This window comes from Podarcis cretensis (assembly GCF_951804945.1).
Source record: "Podarcis cretensis genome assembly, chromosome: 1".
In the NCBI taxonomy this organism is placed as follows: domain Eukaryota; kingdom Metazoa; phylum Chordata; class Lepidosauria; order Squamata; family Lacertidae; genus Podarcis; species Podarcis cretensis.
Genome location: NC_137170.1, coordinates 121,329,402 through 121,347,775, shown reverse-complemented (window position 1 = coordinate 121,347,775; position 18,374 = coordinate 121,329,402). Strand labels below are relative to the sequence as shown.

The 18,374-nt window shown below is 43.5% G+C and overlaps 1 protein-coding gene across 1 annotated transcript in view; it reads left to right on the top strand.

The window, feature by feature from the left end:
• Positions 1–18,374, top strand: part of MYO3B (myosin IIIB) — a 294,124-nt gene that overhangs the window by 139,684 nt on the left and 136,066 nt on the right. Inside the window, exons 14-23 of the mRNA XM_079981556.1 lie at positions 3,530–3,613; positions 4,726–4,928; positions 6,182–6,280; positions 8,157–8,271; positions 8,553–8,679; positions 8,955–9,165; positions 10,050–10,197; positions 11,736–11,889; positions 16,131–16,219; positions 16,890–17,019. Of these exons, the coding sequence (XP_079837682.1) occupies positions 3,530–3,613; positions 4,726–4,928; positions 6,182–6,280; positions 8,157–8,271; positions 8,553–8,679; positions 8,955–9,165; positions 10,050–10,197; positions 11,736–11,889; positions 16,131–16,219; positions 16,890–17,019 (1,360 nt within the window). The remainder of the gene's footprint in view (positions 1–3,529; positions 3,614–4,725; positions 4,929–6,181; positions 6,281–8,156; positions 8,272–8,552; positions 8,680–8,954; positions 9,166–10,049; positions 10,198–11,735; positions 11,890–16,130; positions 16,220–16,889; positions 17,020–18,374) is intronic.

The window sequence follows — 18,374 nt, the reverse complement described above, 5'->3', positions numbered from 1 at the left end:
TTAAATTCAGCTTCATTATTCCCACAGGTAACATTTTGTGGGTCAGATTATTCATACACAGCAACTCATGGGATTATGTTTAATGCTCCTTGTATTGGGGCAAGAAGCTATCTGCTGCTGCACCTGCAGTGCACTAGTGAATGCCCCCACCTATGACACAGCTTGTTAAAAACAATTTAGAACACTTAAAGGTGTATTGATGCAGACCTGGGTCAGACAGGTAGACTAGGGTGGATGAAAAGAACTATAGTTCCCTGAGTTCTTTCAGGAAAGGGAACGACTAATTAATTTCCCTAGTTTAAGTCTGTGTTGTAGGCAGGCTTCTAATCTGACTCAGGGTTTCAATCACCAGGGCATGTAATAATTAATTTGCATGCTGCCAAGAGAGCAATTTATGCCTCCCTTTAGGTCAGATGTGCGTTGGTGGACTTTGGGAGAAGACTAGGAAGTACCAGACTCTTGTGGCTATAAGTCAAAGAAAGTAAGAGTCATTAACTCTGTGATCACTCATTTTCATGGTAAAAACACAATAGGGATACTTCTAATATAACTGTAATGAGGACACAAATCCAATTATATGGCAATGATTTTAATGAAAATGCAGTCGAGTGCTGCAGAAACAGGAGTCTTTATATCCCAAAGATTGCAATCTTGCAAGACTTTTTCACATGAACTATGGCACGCAGAGATGGCTGCTAGCTCTAACAAAAGGCAGCGCTTTTAATTTGTCAGTTTTCTCCTTGGCATGGTTTGCCGCAGGATTGTACAATAATCCCGAGTCGGAATATTTTTAGATACGCATTTTAAAGAACCCCCAGAAAATAAATACAGGGATATGGCACTTTAGAAACAGTGGTGAAACCAGTTTTAAACCAGAATGGAGAAAGAGTTAAAATATACAGCATGTGAGGATTTCAGAATGCATTAGTTATGGTGATTGTAATGGGGTATGGGGCTGCTTGTGCGTAAGCCGCAAACTGCTCCGAGCTGAGTAGTTTGGTTAAAACTTTCCCCAGGCTGGACAGTCAGTACACCGTGACTGTCTCAATCACTGGAAGAATCCGTCAGTGGGCGTTTCCTGAATTTCTTCCAACATAGAAGTTCTTTCACACCCAATCGACGCCTGCCTTCTCTGCGCGAAAGCTTTCTGCGCAGAGTGGGCGTCCCCAGAGGAGGTCCCGTGCTCTCCCCACTGGCTTCACTGGAAGAGTCCTGGAGCCTTCTCTCCGCAGCTCCCTCAGACTCCCCTTTCTCCCTGGCGTCACGTCTATTTCCTTCCCCAGAGGAAGCTTCCTCTATCTCTTTGCTGGTTCCCTCTCCAGCATCATTAGGGAGCCTCACCACCACCGTTGGCTCCGATGGCAGTTTCCTGACAGTGATCATTTAGGAGGACCAACTTTTTCAAAAGCAGCACAGCCAAAGAATGGGGATATATGTTCTTCTGAGATGCTCCAGGAGAACCATGTGAGATACTACAGCAAATGTATGGCTGCTGCCAGAAACAACAACCAGCCATTTGTCTCCCTCCTTCCACCACCCTAATACCCAGTTCAAAGTGCTGGTTTTAAGCTATAAAGCCTTAAACGGCTCAGGACTGCGATACCTCAAGGACTGCCTCTTTCCATATGAACCTACCTGGAGCCTGAGATCATCTTCTGAGGTCCTTCTTCATGTGCCTCCTCCTACAGAGGTCCGGAGGGTGGCAAAACGAGAACGGGGCCTTCTCTGCAGTGGCTCCCCATCTGTGGAATGCTCTCCCCAGAGAAGTTCGCCTGGCGCCTTCATTATACAACTTTAGGCGCCAGGCAAAAATTTTCATTTTTAACCAGGCCTTTGGTTGACCTGATTGACATCCTATACCCTTTTAAAATGTGGCTCTTTTTGTGCGGCTATTATTGGGTTATTCTTTTATTCTAATTTTATATATTGGGATCTTTTCTGTGAACTGCCCTGAGACCTCCTGGTATAGGGCAGTATATAAATTCAAAACAAACAAACGAAACTTAAATATATATTTGGTTTATACTGTACCCTTCAATGGATTCCCAGGATGTCTTTCAAAAAGTCCAAATTTTGAGAGACTGCTTTCTTTCTTACTTACCTAAGTAGGTCACACCAATGTTTGCCGGAAAACTTCTCCTGCAAGTTCCAAAGAGATCTGACCACCACCCTTGTAATTTGGAACAGGGTCTTCAGTGTGGCTGCCCCTGCTCTGTAGAACAGCATTCCTGTCAAGATTCAACATGCACCCCCTAGCTGCACTTAATGGTTTGATCCTTAAACTTTCATGTATCTCATGGAAGCTTGACTTCCATGACTCAACCCTACCTAGCTCAAGTTGCAGCAAAGGGAACAAGCTGTATAAATATGGTAGTCCATAGCAGCTATCTGACAAAGGTTGATTTCAGGGCAGTCTGATCCTAGCCTTGTTGACTTGGCACATCCATCTTTATCAATTTGAATGAGATGACCAACAACAGTATCTCATGTGGTCCATTCCAGCTTCACAGTTCTATGTTTGCTTGGCTCACTTGCGTGCCAGCTCTTGACCTGGAATGACCAGACCCAGTACCTGAAAGGTTCTGTTTTTTTGCAGGTAATTTTTTTTTGCAGGTAATGTAATTGTTTTTTGCAGGTAATGTAAAGGGGCTTCTCTATACCCCAACCTGGTTTCTTCCAGGTGTTTTGGACTATAAATCCCAACAGCTCTGGCCAGCAAGGCCAATGGTCATGGATGATGTAGTGCCAAACCTTTGGTGGATACTAGGTTAGATTCAAAGACAGAAGGACTGTTCAGGTCAAGAGATGATGATTGTTCATCTTGAAATGTTCCCAGTCCTGATATTTCACACATTAATCACACTAATTAACAACATTCTTCATGGTTGAGGAATATCATGCTATAACATGACGTTGTAGCATTACGTAGTGGCAGGTGCATTTGGTATCATATGTGCTTTTAAACTGACTATACTTTTGGCTTTTCCCACCGATTTTATTGTTATTTAACCCAATGCCTATCATTGTGCAAGAAGCAAGAGAGGTCCTGTATACCTGAAGGGGCGTCTCCACCCCCATCGCTCTGCCTGGACACTGAGGTCCAGCGCCGAGGGCCTTCCGGCAGTTCCCTCACTGTGATAAGTGAGGTTACAGGGAACCAGGCAGAGGGCCTTCTCGGTAGTGGCACCCGCCCTGTGGAACGCCCTCCCACCAGATGTCAAAGAGAAAAACAACTACCAGACTTTTAGAAGACATCTGAAGGCAGCCCTGTTTAGGGAAGCTTTTAGTGTTTGACAGACCATTGTATTTTAATATTTTGTTGGAAGCCAGCCAGATGGACGGGGTATAAATAAATTATTATTATTATTATGCAATATTTTAAAATCAAGTTGAGCATTATTGGTTGACCTCTGCAAAGGCAGCCAAATTGAAGATGCTCTGCTCTTAATGGTCTGTTAAGGTGCATGTCTGGGGAGGTTAACCACTGGAGCGGTAAGCGATGCATATTTACCTCTGTTTTGTGTGTCAGTGCATTATCATCAGCGGAGAGAGCGGTGCTGGGAAGACCGAAAGTGCCCATCTCATTGTGCAGCATTTGACCTTCTTGGGAAAGGTATCTATTGACTGCCATGGTAGCATGAAGGTCTGTCAGCAGTGCAAAGTGCTGCCTGCGTTTGTCCACAGCGCTAAAATCATGCTCCCCTTCCCATCTTCTCCTCCAGCATGGCTGCAAGGAGACGGTTGGAAATGTCTGCTTCTGTTTTCAATTGGCCACAGTTTGAAGTCGGCTTGTTTTAGTCACTCATTGTTAACATTAACTGCAGTTTGCCTGGGCTTTGATGTCACACTAAGCTGCAAAGCGCTTAGTCAAAAACGGGAGCGAAAGATTCAGAAGTCCTCCACACCGCTGTGCTGGGGGGAGCAGGAGGGAAGTGTGTGACCCTGGTGCTCTATTAGATTTGATCTCATAATGCTTAGCCACAGTTTAGCATTAGATGCAACCGTTCCTTTCATGCAGTTCCGCTTATAGATCCTGCCTGATTGCAAAAGTAGGTGTGGTAGTGGTCTGGCCGGGAAAAGCAAGATTTGATAGGGTTGCAACAACACAGGTGACTTGAGGGGTGCATCTTAAGGATTATTGGCAATGTCATACAAAACCTGGCATAGCTGTCAACTGCCCCTTATTTGGCGGGAAAGTCCCTTGTCCCAGCCAAATGTCCCGCTGCTGTCCCTTATTGATGATGTCCCTTAAATTTCCCGGGTTTGAAAGGAAGCAGCTCCTCTCCCTCCCTCCCTGCCAGCCAGGGAGGAGGGAGGCTCCAACTGTGTTGCTTGGCTGCGTTGCTCACCCAATAAGGAGTCTAAGAACGACTGGGGGGGTGGAGCTTGCATGCTTTGTGCCGATCAAATCAGCAGCGTTGCCTGGGGACTCGCCTTTGCTCAGCGCTTCCCAGCGGAGAGGTGACGGTGGTTTTCCTTGCTGCATCCCCTTTGCCGGGTTGCTGCGCTGTGGGAAACACCGCTTGAGGCTTCGTTTAGCTGCTGGTTGACTAAAATCCCTTATTTTGCCTGCTGATCCCTTATTTTTGAGGCTGCTGGTCCCTTATTTTCAAATCTGTAAGTTGACAGCTATGATTATACGTCTTTGGGGTAAAGAGATCTTCATGTTTTAAGAAAACTTTGTTCAGCTGGGGAATCCCTTGTAACCTGTTCCCATCTGTGAAGGCTAGCAATCGTGCTTTGCGGGAGAAGATTCTCCAGGTGAACCCCCTGGTTGAAGCCTTTGGAAATGCCTGCACTGCCATCAATGACAACTCCAGCCGTTTTGGGAAATACTTGGAAATGATGTTTACACCAACAGGAGCCGTCATGGGAGCAAAGATTTCCGAATATCTACTGGAAAAATCCAGAGTTATAAAACAAGCTGTGTAGGTATAAATTTGAATATTTCGCTCCCACCCGCCCCTCAGCTAGAAGCAATTTTACTTTCCTAGAAAATACACACACGTAGGGCAATATTTTCAATGTAATTTCTTCCAAGCAAGAGGCATTATCACAGATCAAGCATACCGTATTTTTCCGTGTATAAGAGCCCCTTCCCCCCCCCCCGATTTCTAACCTTATTTTAGAGTAAAAAAAGCCTAGTCTTATACAAGGAAAAGTACGGTACAGTGGTACCTCGGGTTACATACGCTTCTGGTTACAAACGCTTCAGGTTACAGACTCTGCTAACCCAGAAATATTACCTCGGGTTAAGAACTTTGCTTCAGGATGAGAACAGAAATCGTGCTCTGGCAGCAGCGCAGCAGCAGGAGGCCCCATTAGCTAAAGTGGTACCTCAGGTTAAGAACAGTTTCAGGTTAAGAACGGACCTCGAGAATGAAGTAAGTTCTTAACCCGAGGTACCACTGTATACACAGCCAGGTTGCTCACCGGTACAGAACAAGAAACCCCTGTGTTGCAAACTTAACACAACAAACAACACAAGCAACACGATGACCAGTATACTAGATAGCACTGTAATTCTTATTGCATAATATACACAATTTAGTACAACAAAAACAAAATGTGTACACTTGTAAATTCTCTAATATATTTGAAATCAAGTGAACACACGTCTGTCAATCTTTGAAAGTCCGTAGAAGTATAATAAGTCTATAGTAATAGATGCTATCCTGTGGGCTAAGCGGTAAAACCCTTTAGGCTTTCTGATAAAACCTTACATCAGATAACAATCTCCTAGCCTCCAGGACGGGGCACACTGATCCTGGCCTGACTGCACCAGCTACTAATTAGTTTCCAGACTGAATTAAAAGTCCTGGTTTCGATCTATAACACATTATGCTACTCAGGACCCCGATACCTCAAGGGCCACCTCTTTCTACATAAACCAGCCCAGATCCTATAGTCTGCATCAGAGGCAATTCTCCATGTTCCTCATCTGAGGGAGGTGCAGAGAGTAGCAACCTGAGAAGAACTTTTCACAGGTGTCCTCCTATTTGTGGAATGCTGTCCCAAGAGAAACAGTGCAGTTGTGAGAATAGGCATATGCACAATGGATGTAGGTATATGTAATATACAGACGTTTGCACGTGTAATAAAAGTGTTGGGTATAGAGGTATGACATATTTAATACGTTACTATATAAGCCATCAAAGTAACTTTTTTTTCTCTTTAACAGAGGGGAGAAAAACTTCCACATATTTTATTATATATATGCTGGCCTTTATCACCAGAAAAAACTCTTTGAATATAAGCTGCCTGAGAAAAAGCCTCCCAGGTAACCCATTACTAATTTGATTTTAATACCAGTTGTAATTAGCTATTGATTAGCTGTTGCCTCCAGCTTGATGCTTGAGTTAGAATATTCATTAACCCTTCCCCAACCCTTAAGGAACCTTTGTCAGCCTCTCATGTGTAAAAGCGGATAGATAAGATGGGAATTTGACCTGCGATGCTGTTTTGGCCAAGCCATGGGGTCCTTTCCAATTCCACAATTTTAAGAATATTCTCCCAACTGAAGAGACTTCTCCCCCTAAATGACCATCAGCTGATAGTTGCCTGAAGGGATCCATTTTGCCTAATACTTGGAGAGCATCTTCAAATAAGGTTGTGCTTCAATGTCCTCCTTTGAAATGTGATTGATGTCAGTCACCTGAAATCGCCGTGACCCCAGATGATTGACAAGTGGCTGGTCCTTCCCACCTGTCAAGTTTGCTCATGGCAGGTAGAAGAGGTCGAGATCTGGGCTGCTGGGCTAAACTGATTCCCCACCCTTTTAACTATGTGAATCAAAAATAAAACTAAGAGCTTTTTTTTCACTCTCTTGAATTGCTTCTGCTTTGTTTTCCAAAATAGTTGGTTGCAGAGTTAATGGTACGTGTTAACATTATGCAAATAAACCCAAATGAATTGTTTTTAAATCTGTACATTATTATTACTTGGGAAATTGGCCTATAAGGACAGAGTTGCATTTACGTATTCCATTGTGTCAACTTTCAAGTGTGTGTTGTTGTTGTTTTCTACATTAACTTTATGAACTTGTCTGGTTTTATTGTCTAGAAATACCCATTTCAAAATAACAGCATCATGGCAACTCTTTGGACAACTACAGTGGCCAGTTTGCTGAACATTATAGGATAGGCAGAGAGGAGATAACCCCCCCCTCTCTCTCTCTCAGTTTGCACATAGGGTTATGTTGAATCCCGGTGAGGCTACGCAGTGTCAGAAGAGGAAGATAGGTTTTCATTTCACCCCAGATGCAGTGCTTTTCTCTTCACCGTAGTGAAAGAGTCATTCACATATATGGGAGTAAGAAAAGCAGTTTTCAACAATGTTATTAGTGGCTAAAACTTTTCGATCTAGTTTTGTGAGGAAAGGAAGGGAAAGCAGGTTTCGCCTATCCCCCAACTTGCTGTTTGTAGCCTTGCTTTCAGTGAAAACCAGCAAGACACTTGCTGTTTCAAGTGTGTGTCTATCAGCCTTTTGGGAAGGGCTGTAGATCAGTGGATAAGCCTATTCTGCATGCAGAAGGTCCTATGTTCAATTCCAGCATCTCCAGGTATCTTGAGGTACCTCAAGCCAAAATTTTTCATAATTGTTTTTAAATAGGTTTATGTTTCTTGATGTTAACCAAATCCCTAAATACTTGACCTTTTTATGGACTTCAATCTCCATATTTTGTTCTAACTCCATTTTTCCCTCTTCCTTCAAATTTTTGACTAACAATTTAGCGAGAGACCTCCCAGAATAATTTTAAATATGTTGCAAGAGGACTGCAGCTGATGGTGTAGGGAGGTCAGTGAAAATTGGGCGCCATGCCTTGCACAAGTAGAAGTGCTTTTCACTAGTGCAAATATACCATTGGGTACAACCTCCTGAGTTCAATTTAATTGAAATCAAGCTTTCATCAAGGCTTAATCTGAGCACAAGGCTCAGCTCCCAAACCCCTTTTCAGTTTTGTGGTTCAGCTCTCCAAGGATGAATCTGAGAGTGCGTGCAGAGTGTTTTATTTACTGCAAATTTCCAATGATCTTACAAATGTAGAGTTCCCAAGAAGGACTTCTGTACCTGTTGGGTTTGACTTCTAGACAGCCTCCAGTATCAACACCTTCCTTTTCAGGAATGAAGAATGAATCTTATCTCTTTTTATTTAGGTATATTGATAATGACACAGGAAGGGTGATGCATGACATTATTAGTAAAGAATCCTATGGGACACAGTTTGACGCAATTCAGCATTGCTTCAGGATCATAGGGTTTACAGATGAGGTAAGTAGTGACTTTTCAATCTGCTGCCGCAAAGATACTTGTCTTGCTCCAGAAGGCGGCAGGAATTCATCCATGCTGAGGGAGCCTGTCAGGGTGCCTGGTTGCACCCCTCTCAGAATTTTGCACCCGGGGCCACTGCCCCTCTGGCCCTCCCACACTACGCCACCGGTTACATCCTCCAGCTGCAGAGTGTGGGTGGGCTTTGAAGTGTTGAGTCTGAAGTCTGCTGACGCTTAGAGTTCTGACTTCTGAAGAGTTCTTGCCCTTCCTGTTGTTTGCAGGAAGTGCACTCAGTGTACCGAATTCTGGCTGGGATCTTAAATACAGGAAATATTGAATTTGCCGCCATTTCCTCACAACATCAAACGGATAAAAGCGAAGTGCCCAATGCCGAAGCCTTAGATAATGGTAAATATTTGCGGGAATTGTACTTCAGAGGACTTTTGTAGGGCAGGGATGGGGAACCTGTGGCCTTCTAGGTGTTGTCGGACTACGACTCCCATCATTCCTGACAGTTAGCCGTGCTGGCTGGGGCTGATGGGAAATGGAGTCCAGCAACGGCCACAGGTTAGCCAGCCCTGCAGTAGTAGAATATGCATAAGAAAAGACCCATTTCACACAAGATGTCTGCCAAGGCCAACAGCTCCCATCTCATCCCGACATGTCTATGTGTCCTCTTTCAGCCGCTGCCCTGTTGAGTATTGGCTCAGAGGAACTCCAGGAAGCTCTCACCTCTCACTGCGTTGTGACACGAGGCGAGACTATTATCCGGACAAACACTGTAGACAAAGCAGCCGATGTACGGGATGCCATGTCAAAGGCACTTTATGGCCGACTCTTCAGCTGGATCGTAAATCGCATTAATACCCTGCTGCAGCCTGATAAAAATATATGGCAAGTTCACACATCAACAAGCAGCGTGTGTGCTGGTGGAGTCTTCTGTGTCTATATATTTCTTTTTATTTTACGGGGAGGAATTTACTGTTTGTTTTAGATAATGCCTCTAAATGGCCTCCGTGCTGTGATTCTGCATTTTTTGTTTCCAGGACGTTAACTCCAGTGTTTTCGAAGAGTTGGCTAGGATTTAACCAAGTAGGTCAATGGGGATCAGTGTGGGGTTAAAATCCCTTCAGCTCTTTGAAAATACATCACAAAGCGATGTTTTTAAAGTTTGTCTGTTTTATGGTGAAAAGCTACTGAAGTCCTTTTAGTGATAAGGCTATAGCGTACAAAACGTTTAACATGATGCGCTCACACTTAAAACTGTCGCTAAAAACTACCTAAGCTGATTTAGCAGCTCATATACAAAGCTTAGCTGTGTGGTGGACTGCAAGGTAAGTGAATTATGCCAATTGCATTAAGATCCCCAAAATAATAAAATGGCATTTAGTGAGCTATTGATAAATAAGGAATTGTGCTGTACAATTATTTTATGGGTATATGGAAACATTTAATTATATAATCTAGTGGACCAGTTCACACAGGCTTGAATGCAAGGACTTTGTGTGCAATGAATAACTATAGTTTTGCACTTTCAGGGAGTGCAAAACGCGATTTGCATTTCTGCCAAGGCATTCTTCCTATATCTTTTCAATGCCGAGAGTCTTGCACAACTTTTTCCAAAATTATTTTATTTAGTGTCATACCTTTCAATAGTTTTCAAAGCAATAAATTGAACACAATTAAAATATAAAACAGATACTAGGGCTGAATTTGCATTTATAAAGCTGGTTTCCAATGGTGTTTCAGTTATGAATTTTGTATATTTTTCTACCCAGCAATGCCGAAAGCGGAATGAATGTTGGTATACTGGATATTTTCGGATTCGAGAACTTCACAAGGAACTCTTTTGAACAGCTGTGCATAAACATTGCAAATGAGCAGATCCAGTTTTATTTCAATCAGCACATCTTTGCACTTGAGCAGGCAAGGTTTATTTAATTACCATTGGCTAGCTCTGTATCAATGTCTCTAGGCTAAACCCTGGGGCTTGTGAGAGGAGTGAACCATAGGAGACGACTAGAACTTCCGAATTCATCTCCTCCTTTATAAATGGTTAGAGTGATATTGGGTATATCTTGAGAGATAAATATTGCTTGGGGGGCTTCCCATATAAACTTAAGAGAAAAGCAATAAGGTGACTAATGAAATTTGTGTTGGTATTTTTATTTGGTTAAAGATAAAAGAGATGGTGTATAATAAAAGGAGAATTCCCTAGATGTCTGGATCCAGGTTTGGGGCAAGTACTCTTTGGTGAGAGAACCCCAGCAGAGATTTAAAATCACAAAATAATATGCAGCAAAGTAAAGTATTGGAAATATAGGCTGTTGGACCTTTAAATCACCCCTGTTTAAGTTGCTTCCAAAGTTCCCCTCTTCCCTTAGCATAGAAAGAGACCACACGTTTGTAAGTTAAAAATCATTTACTTACAAACTCTTTGAAGGTCAGATTCATGTGCTTTTCCATGCAGCAGTAATAAAAAACACAGGTAGGGAAACTCAGGTTCCAAAGTGGTAAATGTTTCTAAATTATTTGTATAGAAGCAGAAAGATAGCTTGCTTAAGCCACACAGTCTGAGTTTGGAGCATTCTTCATAGACTTCCTTACTGGTTAGGTTCACCTGGTAGAATGGGAAGAACAAAGGTCTGATAACCCTTCCTCCCAAGGTGACCTAGCTAAGCCTACTCTATGGTCTCAACCCCTTCATTCATTCATTAATCTTCAGAACGCTTGTTATATACAGCTGCTTATCCTACAACTTGGACCCCAACGATTTGGGCTTGGCCCATTGTAGCAGGTTTCACATGTAGTGTTTGTGAAAACAGAATGCCATTGCTGGGCACAACACAAGCACGACTGATCTCTGCGATATTTCAACAATATGAGTGTTGTATAAGCTTTAATTATATGGAAATTAACCATGGGGCGGAAATGTCTGCAAGATGCCTGGAAAAGAGCGGATTTACCTTCATTTAAGGGACGCGGGTGGCACTGTGGGTTAAGCCACAGAGCCTAGGACTTGCTGATCAGAAAGTCAGCAGTTCGAATCCCCATGACGGGGTGAGCTCCCGTTGCTCTGTCCCAGCTCCTGCCAACCTAGCAGTTCGAAAGTATGTCAAAGTGCAAGTAGATAAATAGGTACCACTCTGGCGGGAAGGTAAACGGCGTTTCCGTGCACTGCTTTGGCTTGCGAGAAGCGGCTTAGTCATGCTGGCCACGTGACCCGGAAGCTGTACGCCAGCTCCCTTGGCCTGTAAAGCGAGATGAGCGCCGCAACCCCAGAGTCGGCCACGACTGGACCTAATGGTCAGGGGTCCCTTTACCTTTAAACATCTGATAAAATGTGTGTTGCAGTGGTTTGCCTTGCTCTGTTGTCACCTTTGTAAATAAATCACACTGGGCGAGAAGAGACAGCTGTTAGAGGTGACATTTAAATTTGCTGACTTTCATAAATCTTCCTTTAGATGGAATATCAGAATGAAGGAATTGATGCTCCTATGGTTGACTATGAAGACAACAGGCCACTCCTAGACACGTTCCTCCAGAAACCAATGGGGCTACTTTCTCTGCTTGATGAAGAAAGCCGATTTCCCCAGGCAACAGACCTTACATTAGTCGGTACGCCATGTCCAGCAATCCTCAACTGTGATTTTATATATACTTGCGGGGGGGGGGGATGGGGAGAGAGAAAGAAGGCCATAGATATTTTCATATTGCTTTAACTCATGACCGTGTATTAAATTTCTGTTGCTTTGGTCAGCCTATTAAGTCCCCATGTGCTCTTCATGAGCTTTGCCAATTGGAATTTTCTCCATACAGATCACTGATTTTCAGTTTGGGTTTTAATTGATAGGGGTCTGTTATCTACTATGAGCACTGTTAATATTAGCTCACCTTGAAGACCCATAGGCGTTTCTGGTGTCATTGGCTTGGATCCTACCTTCTGTCCCATGAATGGAGCAGAACTCTTCTTCTGTTAAATCGTTTTTATTAATTTTCCAATAAAAAACATCCAATTAACATATCAAATCATAATCCAATTAAAATAAAAAACTAAAATTAAAAAAAAGACCAAATTATCATCCAAATTATAATTATTAATTTTTCAGGACTTCCCATAGTCTGGACCTTGAAGCATATCTCCAAATCTCAATCCTGCCTCTCCTTGTTGTTTCCATATTTTCCACATCTCGATTTGAACGCTTTAAAGTTCTCCGTCTCTGGCTCTACGATTCTCAATCATGTCAGAAATCATATATCCTTTCTTCCATCGAGTACAGCTTTATTTGTGTATATATCTTTTGGAGCAGAACTCTTCTGATACAACAGAACTTTCCATCTTCTCGCTTCCCTTTCCCTCCTGAAAACCTATTCCTGGGGGTTAGGGGACTTGCACGCTTGTACCAGTTTATTTCTTTTCATGCTGCAGCTCTCAAAACATTCACACAAATTTTTAAACAGCAGTCTGTAAAAAAAGTATAGGAACAAATAAAAACGATATCCCTTCCCTGACTATAGCAGGAAAAGAGAATCAAAAAAAGGCAGGGGACGCGGATGGCACTGTGGGTTAAACCACAGAGCCTAGGGCTTGCGGATCAGAAGGTCGGCAGTTCAAATCCCCACGACGGGGTGAGCTCCCGTTGCTTGGTCCCTGCTCCTGCTAACCTAGCAGTTCGAAAGCACGTCAAAGTGCAAGTAGATAAATAAGTACCGCTCCGTCAGGAAGGTAAACGGCGTTTCTGTGCGCTGCTCTGGTTTGCCAGAAGTGGCTTAGTCATGCTGGCCACATGACCTGGAAGCTGTACGCTGGCCAATAAAGTGAGATGAGCGCCGCAACCCCAGAGTCGGTTACGACTGGACCTAATGGTCAGGGATCCCTTTACCTTTACCTTACCCCACCAGTGGAAGTTCATTCTGCTTGTCCAGCAGCATCTCTGGATGTGAATGGTTATCTCTGACCAGACCATTGCGTTGGAAATAGTGAGTTAAAGAAAAAACATGGGGTGATTCATGTCGCCATTGCCGAAAACGACATGATCATGTGAAAGCATCTCCTTGAGGGCCCAACTGCTGTTTGCCGCATCCAGAAAATAAAATGTTAGAAAATCAGCATTTCCCATGAAAATTGAATATACAGAGCTTATTTGAGAGTAGCTCTGAAACTATTTTGCAATGTGAAAAGTGGATCACTTTGCAGTGACTCCTCTGGATCAAAAATGGTTGTGTGATTCAGGAATGGATTTGTGAGAGCAGCACAGAGATTTATTGATATTATTTTTGGCTACTTGTTTACTCTGTTGGCTTTGGCTGGCTCCCTACTAATTAAACAAAAACTGTTTGTTGCTACTGAATTTGTGCCAGCTGGTCAAACACTGGGAAATTTGTGCAGCCCACCCTAGACATCTGCTAATATTGGGACAACAAATTCTGTTTTCTACTTAGACTTCCTGCTTCAGTGGTGATAGCAGGAAAATAGACACTGGTGCTATTTCTGCTAATGTCTAAGCTGACTTTTTTTGACCTTACCCTATATATGTTAGTCTACTGTTGTCCTAAACCTAACTGTATATCAAATATGAAATAAATGTCAGGTGAAAAAAATTAATGCAGTTGCATATGACATGGCAAAATTATTCAATAAAGCTGGCAGAATTAAGAAAGTTTGATCTTTGTGAAACATCTGGCCATTCTAAGCTTCAAAGGCCAAGTTTGTGAAACATCTGGCTATTCTAAGCTTTAAAGGCCTCTCCCCTTCCATAAACTGTCTTGCCATCCTTAATGCAACTACAGCAGCATAGGCGTTAAAAGGACTGAATTGTGAAACAATTATTTGCAGTTTTATTTTAATCTTTGGCATGTATTCAATGAACTGGGCCTTAGAGAAGTCATTCTTTTTCTCTGCCTTAATCCCACCACTGCCACCATCAGTACAATGGGGATGATAATACTGACCAATCTGCCAGGACTTCTGTAGTGACTGCAACATAGCAGGGAGAGCCAAGGTGGTACTGCCTAGATATTGCTGGACTCCAGCTCTGGTTATAATTGTACACTGGTCAGTTGAAAACCTAATACAGTCGTACCTTGGAAGTCAAACAGAATCCATTCCAGAAGTCCATTCAACTTCCAAAAAGTTCAGAAACCAAATTGTGGCTTCTGATTGGCTGCAGAAGCTCCTGCAGCCAATCAGAGGCCATGGAAGCCCTGTCAGACATTGGGGTTCCAAAGAACATTTACAAACCAGAACACTCACTCCCAGGTTTGCGGCATTTGGAAGCCAAAATGTCCGAGTACCAAGGTGTTTGGGATTCCAGGTACTACTGTAAGGCTTAAAAAATCAGGACTCTTTCTAGGGAAACAAAGTGACATTAAAGATGTTGGAATTGTCCCTAAAGCTTGAAAAATACTGTGAAGTTTCACAGTTTTTATAATATGTTAACTAGTTGACCAAGAGTGGGGGAGAAGGACCTGTAGTCATGTCAGGTCTAGAAGAACAAGGGGCCACACCAGTTTTATTTCTTTACCCTGAACGTTTGGTTTTGTGCTGGACCCTGCTTTCTTATGCAGGGACTTAATCCTGTAGCATCAACACCAGTGCTCTTTCCCCTGGCTTTCCCCCACACCAATCCAGTCTGGGGTTTGCTCCTGAACCCACAAGCCCCATGATGTGTCAGCATCCCCACCACCACAAGTGTTGACAACCTTGTTTTACAGGCCTTGCTCAAGCTTAGCAAGGGACTTTGGCAAAAAAAAACCAACCCAACCCAAGGACAACACACCTTCTCCTGTGATGGCCTGGGAATCAAATTCAGAGGCTGAACCTGAGGAATCCCAGCCTGCACAGGATTCCCCGCCTCCAGAACCAGCTGAGCCGGGGCTGGGGCTTGAGCCTGAAGGGTCCTCACCTGTGCTGGGTCCTCAGGTGTAGGCACCAGCTGAGTCTGCTCTGGCTCCTGAGGTGATGGAGGACCCATTGCCTGCAGGTGCTCCACTCTCAGCCCCGTCAGAGGAAGCTGAGGTTGCCTCTGGGTCCGGTAACCCTCCAGCCTCTTCTGAGCTGCAGAGGCTCAGGGCAGAGAGGCGGAGGGAACTAAGTTCCCGCAGGAGGAGTGCTCGCCTCCAGGCCAGGAGAGGCGAGTCACCAGAGGATCGGGGCTGCCCTATGCCTCGGGGAAGATAAAAGCCGGCCAGCCCCAGTCCCAAGAGCAACATTGTTGGTAGCCTGTTCCTGCCTGCACCCTGTCCTGCTTTTCTGCCGGAACTCCTGACCTCCCCCGACTCCCTGCCTTGGACCCAGCTTCAGCTTTGATGGACTGCCTCCATACTGCACCCTCGACCTCGGACTGGACTCGGACCTCGCCTCTCAGTTAGCCCCCAGGACCAGCACATCTCCCTTCAGGCATCACCGACTACTGACTCTCTGAATTTCCAGAATCTTATACTTGTGGCTTGTAGTAGGGCTGTGAGTAGTTCTAGAGATAGATCCTAAATGTTGTAGCTTTGCTTTGTAAAGAAAAAAGTAAGGCAAAATAAGATGGACATTGGCAATCTCTGCTGGCAGTCCTCCTGTAGCTTTCCATAAATAGCTGGGAAGTGGTAGGAGGGTGACAGAAATGCGAGGGGAAAGTGACTTACCTGTTAGTTTGCTAGGATAATTCCTTTTCAAAGCAAACAGAAAGAAAGAACAAAAGAGTCGTGAGAGATGTCAAGGAAAGAAGTGTGGGCTGCCGCCATTACTGCAAAGAAAAACAACATAGTTTGGATATGTGGGCAGGAAGCATCCACACATAATTGCCAAGGCCCGTCTGTGGTTCAGAGAATGGACTAGTAATTATGTTTCCTCTTCTTTAAACGGTTAGATAAATTTGAAGATAATTTACGATGCAAGTACTTCTGGAGACCCAAGCGAGTGGAGCTGTGTTTTGGCATTCAACACTACGCTGGAAAGGTAGGCGCTATATATAACTTGACACAAGTCCAAATGCAGTATATGATCCAGTTTCTCTTAAAGTGCTTTCGGATTCTCTTTAACGTTTTAAATGTGTTCATATTTCACAAATCTACAAACTCTTTTTTTAAGAAACAAAACACCATGATAGCAGTGTTTGAGGATGTTCTAACCTCTACTGTCATGGTCTGGGGCAAGAAATACCCATTTTCTTGGATGCATGCAAGAAATGCATCCATTTTGAGCCTACAGCTGGCTATTGACCTACCTGAACACACACACACACACTAGCTTTTGACATTTGATATTTGTGTGGCTTTTGTGGGGCCACCTCTATTGTTTTATGTACGTTCCTTGGTTTGTTTTAAATCCGGCATCCCCAAACTTGGCCCTCCAGCTGTTTTGGGACTACAATTCCCAGCATCCATGACCACTGGTTCTGTTAGCTAGGGATGATGGGAGTTGTAGTCCCAAAATATCTGGAGGGCCAAGTTGGGGGGTGCCTGTTCAAATGGATTTCAAGATTATATGGTTGTAACCCACCCCGGGACCTTGTGATGAAGGGCAGGTGAGAAATTCCTTAAATAAAACAATAAATAACTATAGCTTTTAAATACATAGCAGAATTTTATAATGACCGGTTTTGCTTTTAACCTCCAATATGGTATAGGTGCAGTACGATGCTTATGGCTTCCTTGAGAAGAACAGAGACACCCTTCCTGCTGACATAGTGGTGGTCCTGAGGACTTCAGAGAACAGACTTCTCCAGCAGCTCTTTTCAAGTCCTTTAACCAAAACAGGTACTCCTTATCTTCTTCTTCTCTGGCGATCACTCGAAGCCGAGTAAGATTGTCTTCCATAAACACGGTTTTATCAGTGAGTCCGTAAGTGACTGTGGAGGCCAATTCTGGATCCACACGTCCTTCCGCAGTGGGGACATAGATTTTCGGGAGGGAGTTGATCAAAGTGAGGGTTTGCCTTCCTCTTAGCACATTTCTCCCTTGCGTCCTGAGTTTGAGCATCTTCAAAGCCCATGACACCTTTGGTAAAGGCTGTTCTTCAACTGGAGCGCTAGCAGGCCAGTGGTTCCCGGTTGTCGGTGCTTATACTATTTTTTTAAGATTTGCCTTGAGAGAGTCTTTAAACCTCTTTTGTTGACCACCAGCGTTACGCTTTCCATTTTTAAGTTCAGAGGTCCATTTCAGGTCCATTACCATGTTGTATTGCAGGATGGATTTCTGCTTTCAATGCTCATGCAGAGATCCCCTGTGAATAGTAATTTGTCAGTTCACTTCTGTGTTAGGAAAAAGTTCAGCATGTGTGTTCCTGATGCATCCATGGAGCTCTTTCGGACACGAAAGTGAATGGGAAGCCCTTCCTTGTGAGTGTGCCAAAAATAAAAAATAAAATTCTCCTCTCTGTGGATTAGACAGCACGATTCTGTAACACACACCACATAAAGATAACCTGTACATATGCTCACTGTTGGAAGCAAACAGAGTCTGTCAGTAACCACTGCATGGAAGAAAAATAGTTCATTTCACAGTAAAAGCCTATCTGTGGCATAATAGAAATGATATATGGTACTTGTAAAAATACATGATGGCTCGTAGGTCTAACATGACATTGTTTTAATGAGTTGAAAAGACCAAGTAAATCACTTGTGATTAGAGAAGTGTAATGGAGGCAAGTCCTACTAGGAAATTGTGATTATGAGAGAACGGTATCTCACGTGTTTGTTGTTTAATAGACAATCTCAGGATCACTGTTCAGAAGATGTCACAAGATATTTTGAAACAAGCTGAAGAAAATAGCATACTAGCGTTTTCCCAGAACTGTTTTAGAGTTTATTTTCCTCCATGTTCTCCTCCTGCACATGTTTGGGGCATGAGATTATGCCTGTTCCTCTTCAGACATGCTAGACATCAGTGTTCTCTGCAGGGACAATGCGCAATGTGCCAGGGTGGCTGGGTGCAAAAGGAGAGCTCTTGTGCCTTTAATAGTTGTGCAGAAAACAGATTTTCAACAGGTGTAGCTTTCATGGCAATATAGAATCATAGAATTGTAGAGCTGGAAGAGACCCTAATGGCCATCTAGTCCAACCCCCTGCAGGAATCTCAACTAAAGCATCTATGGCATATGGTCATTCAACTGC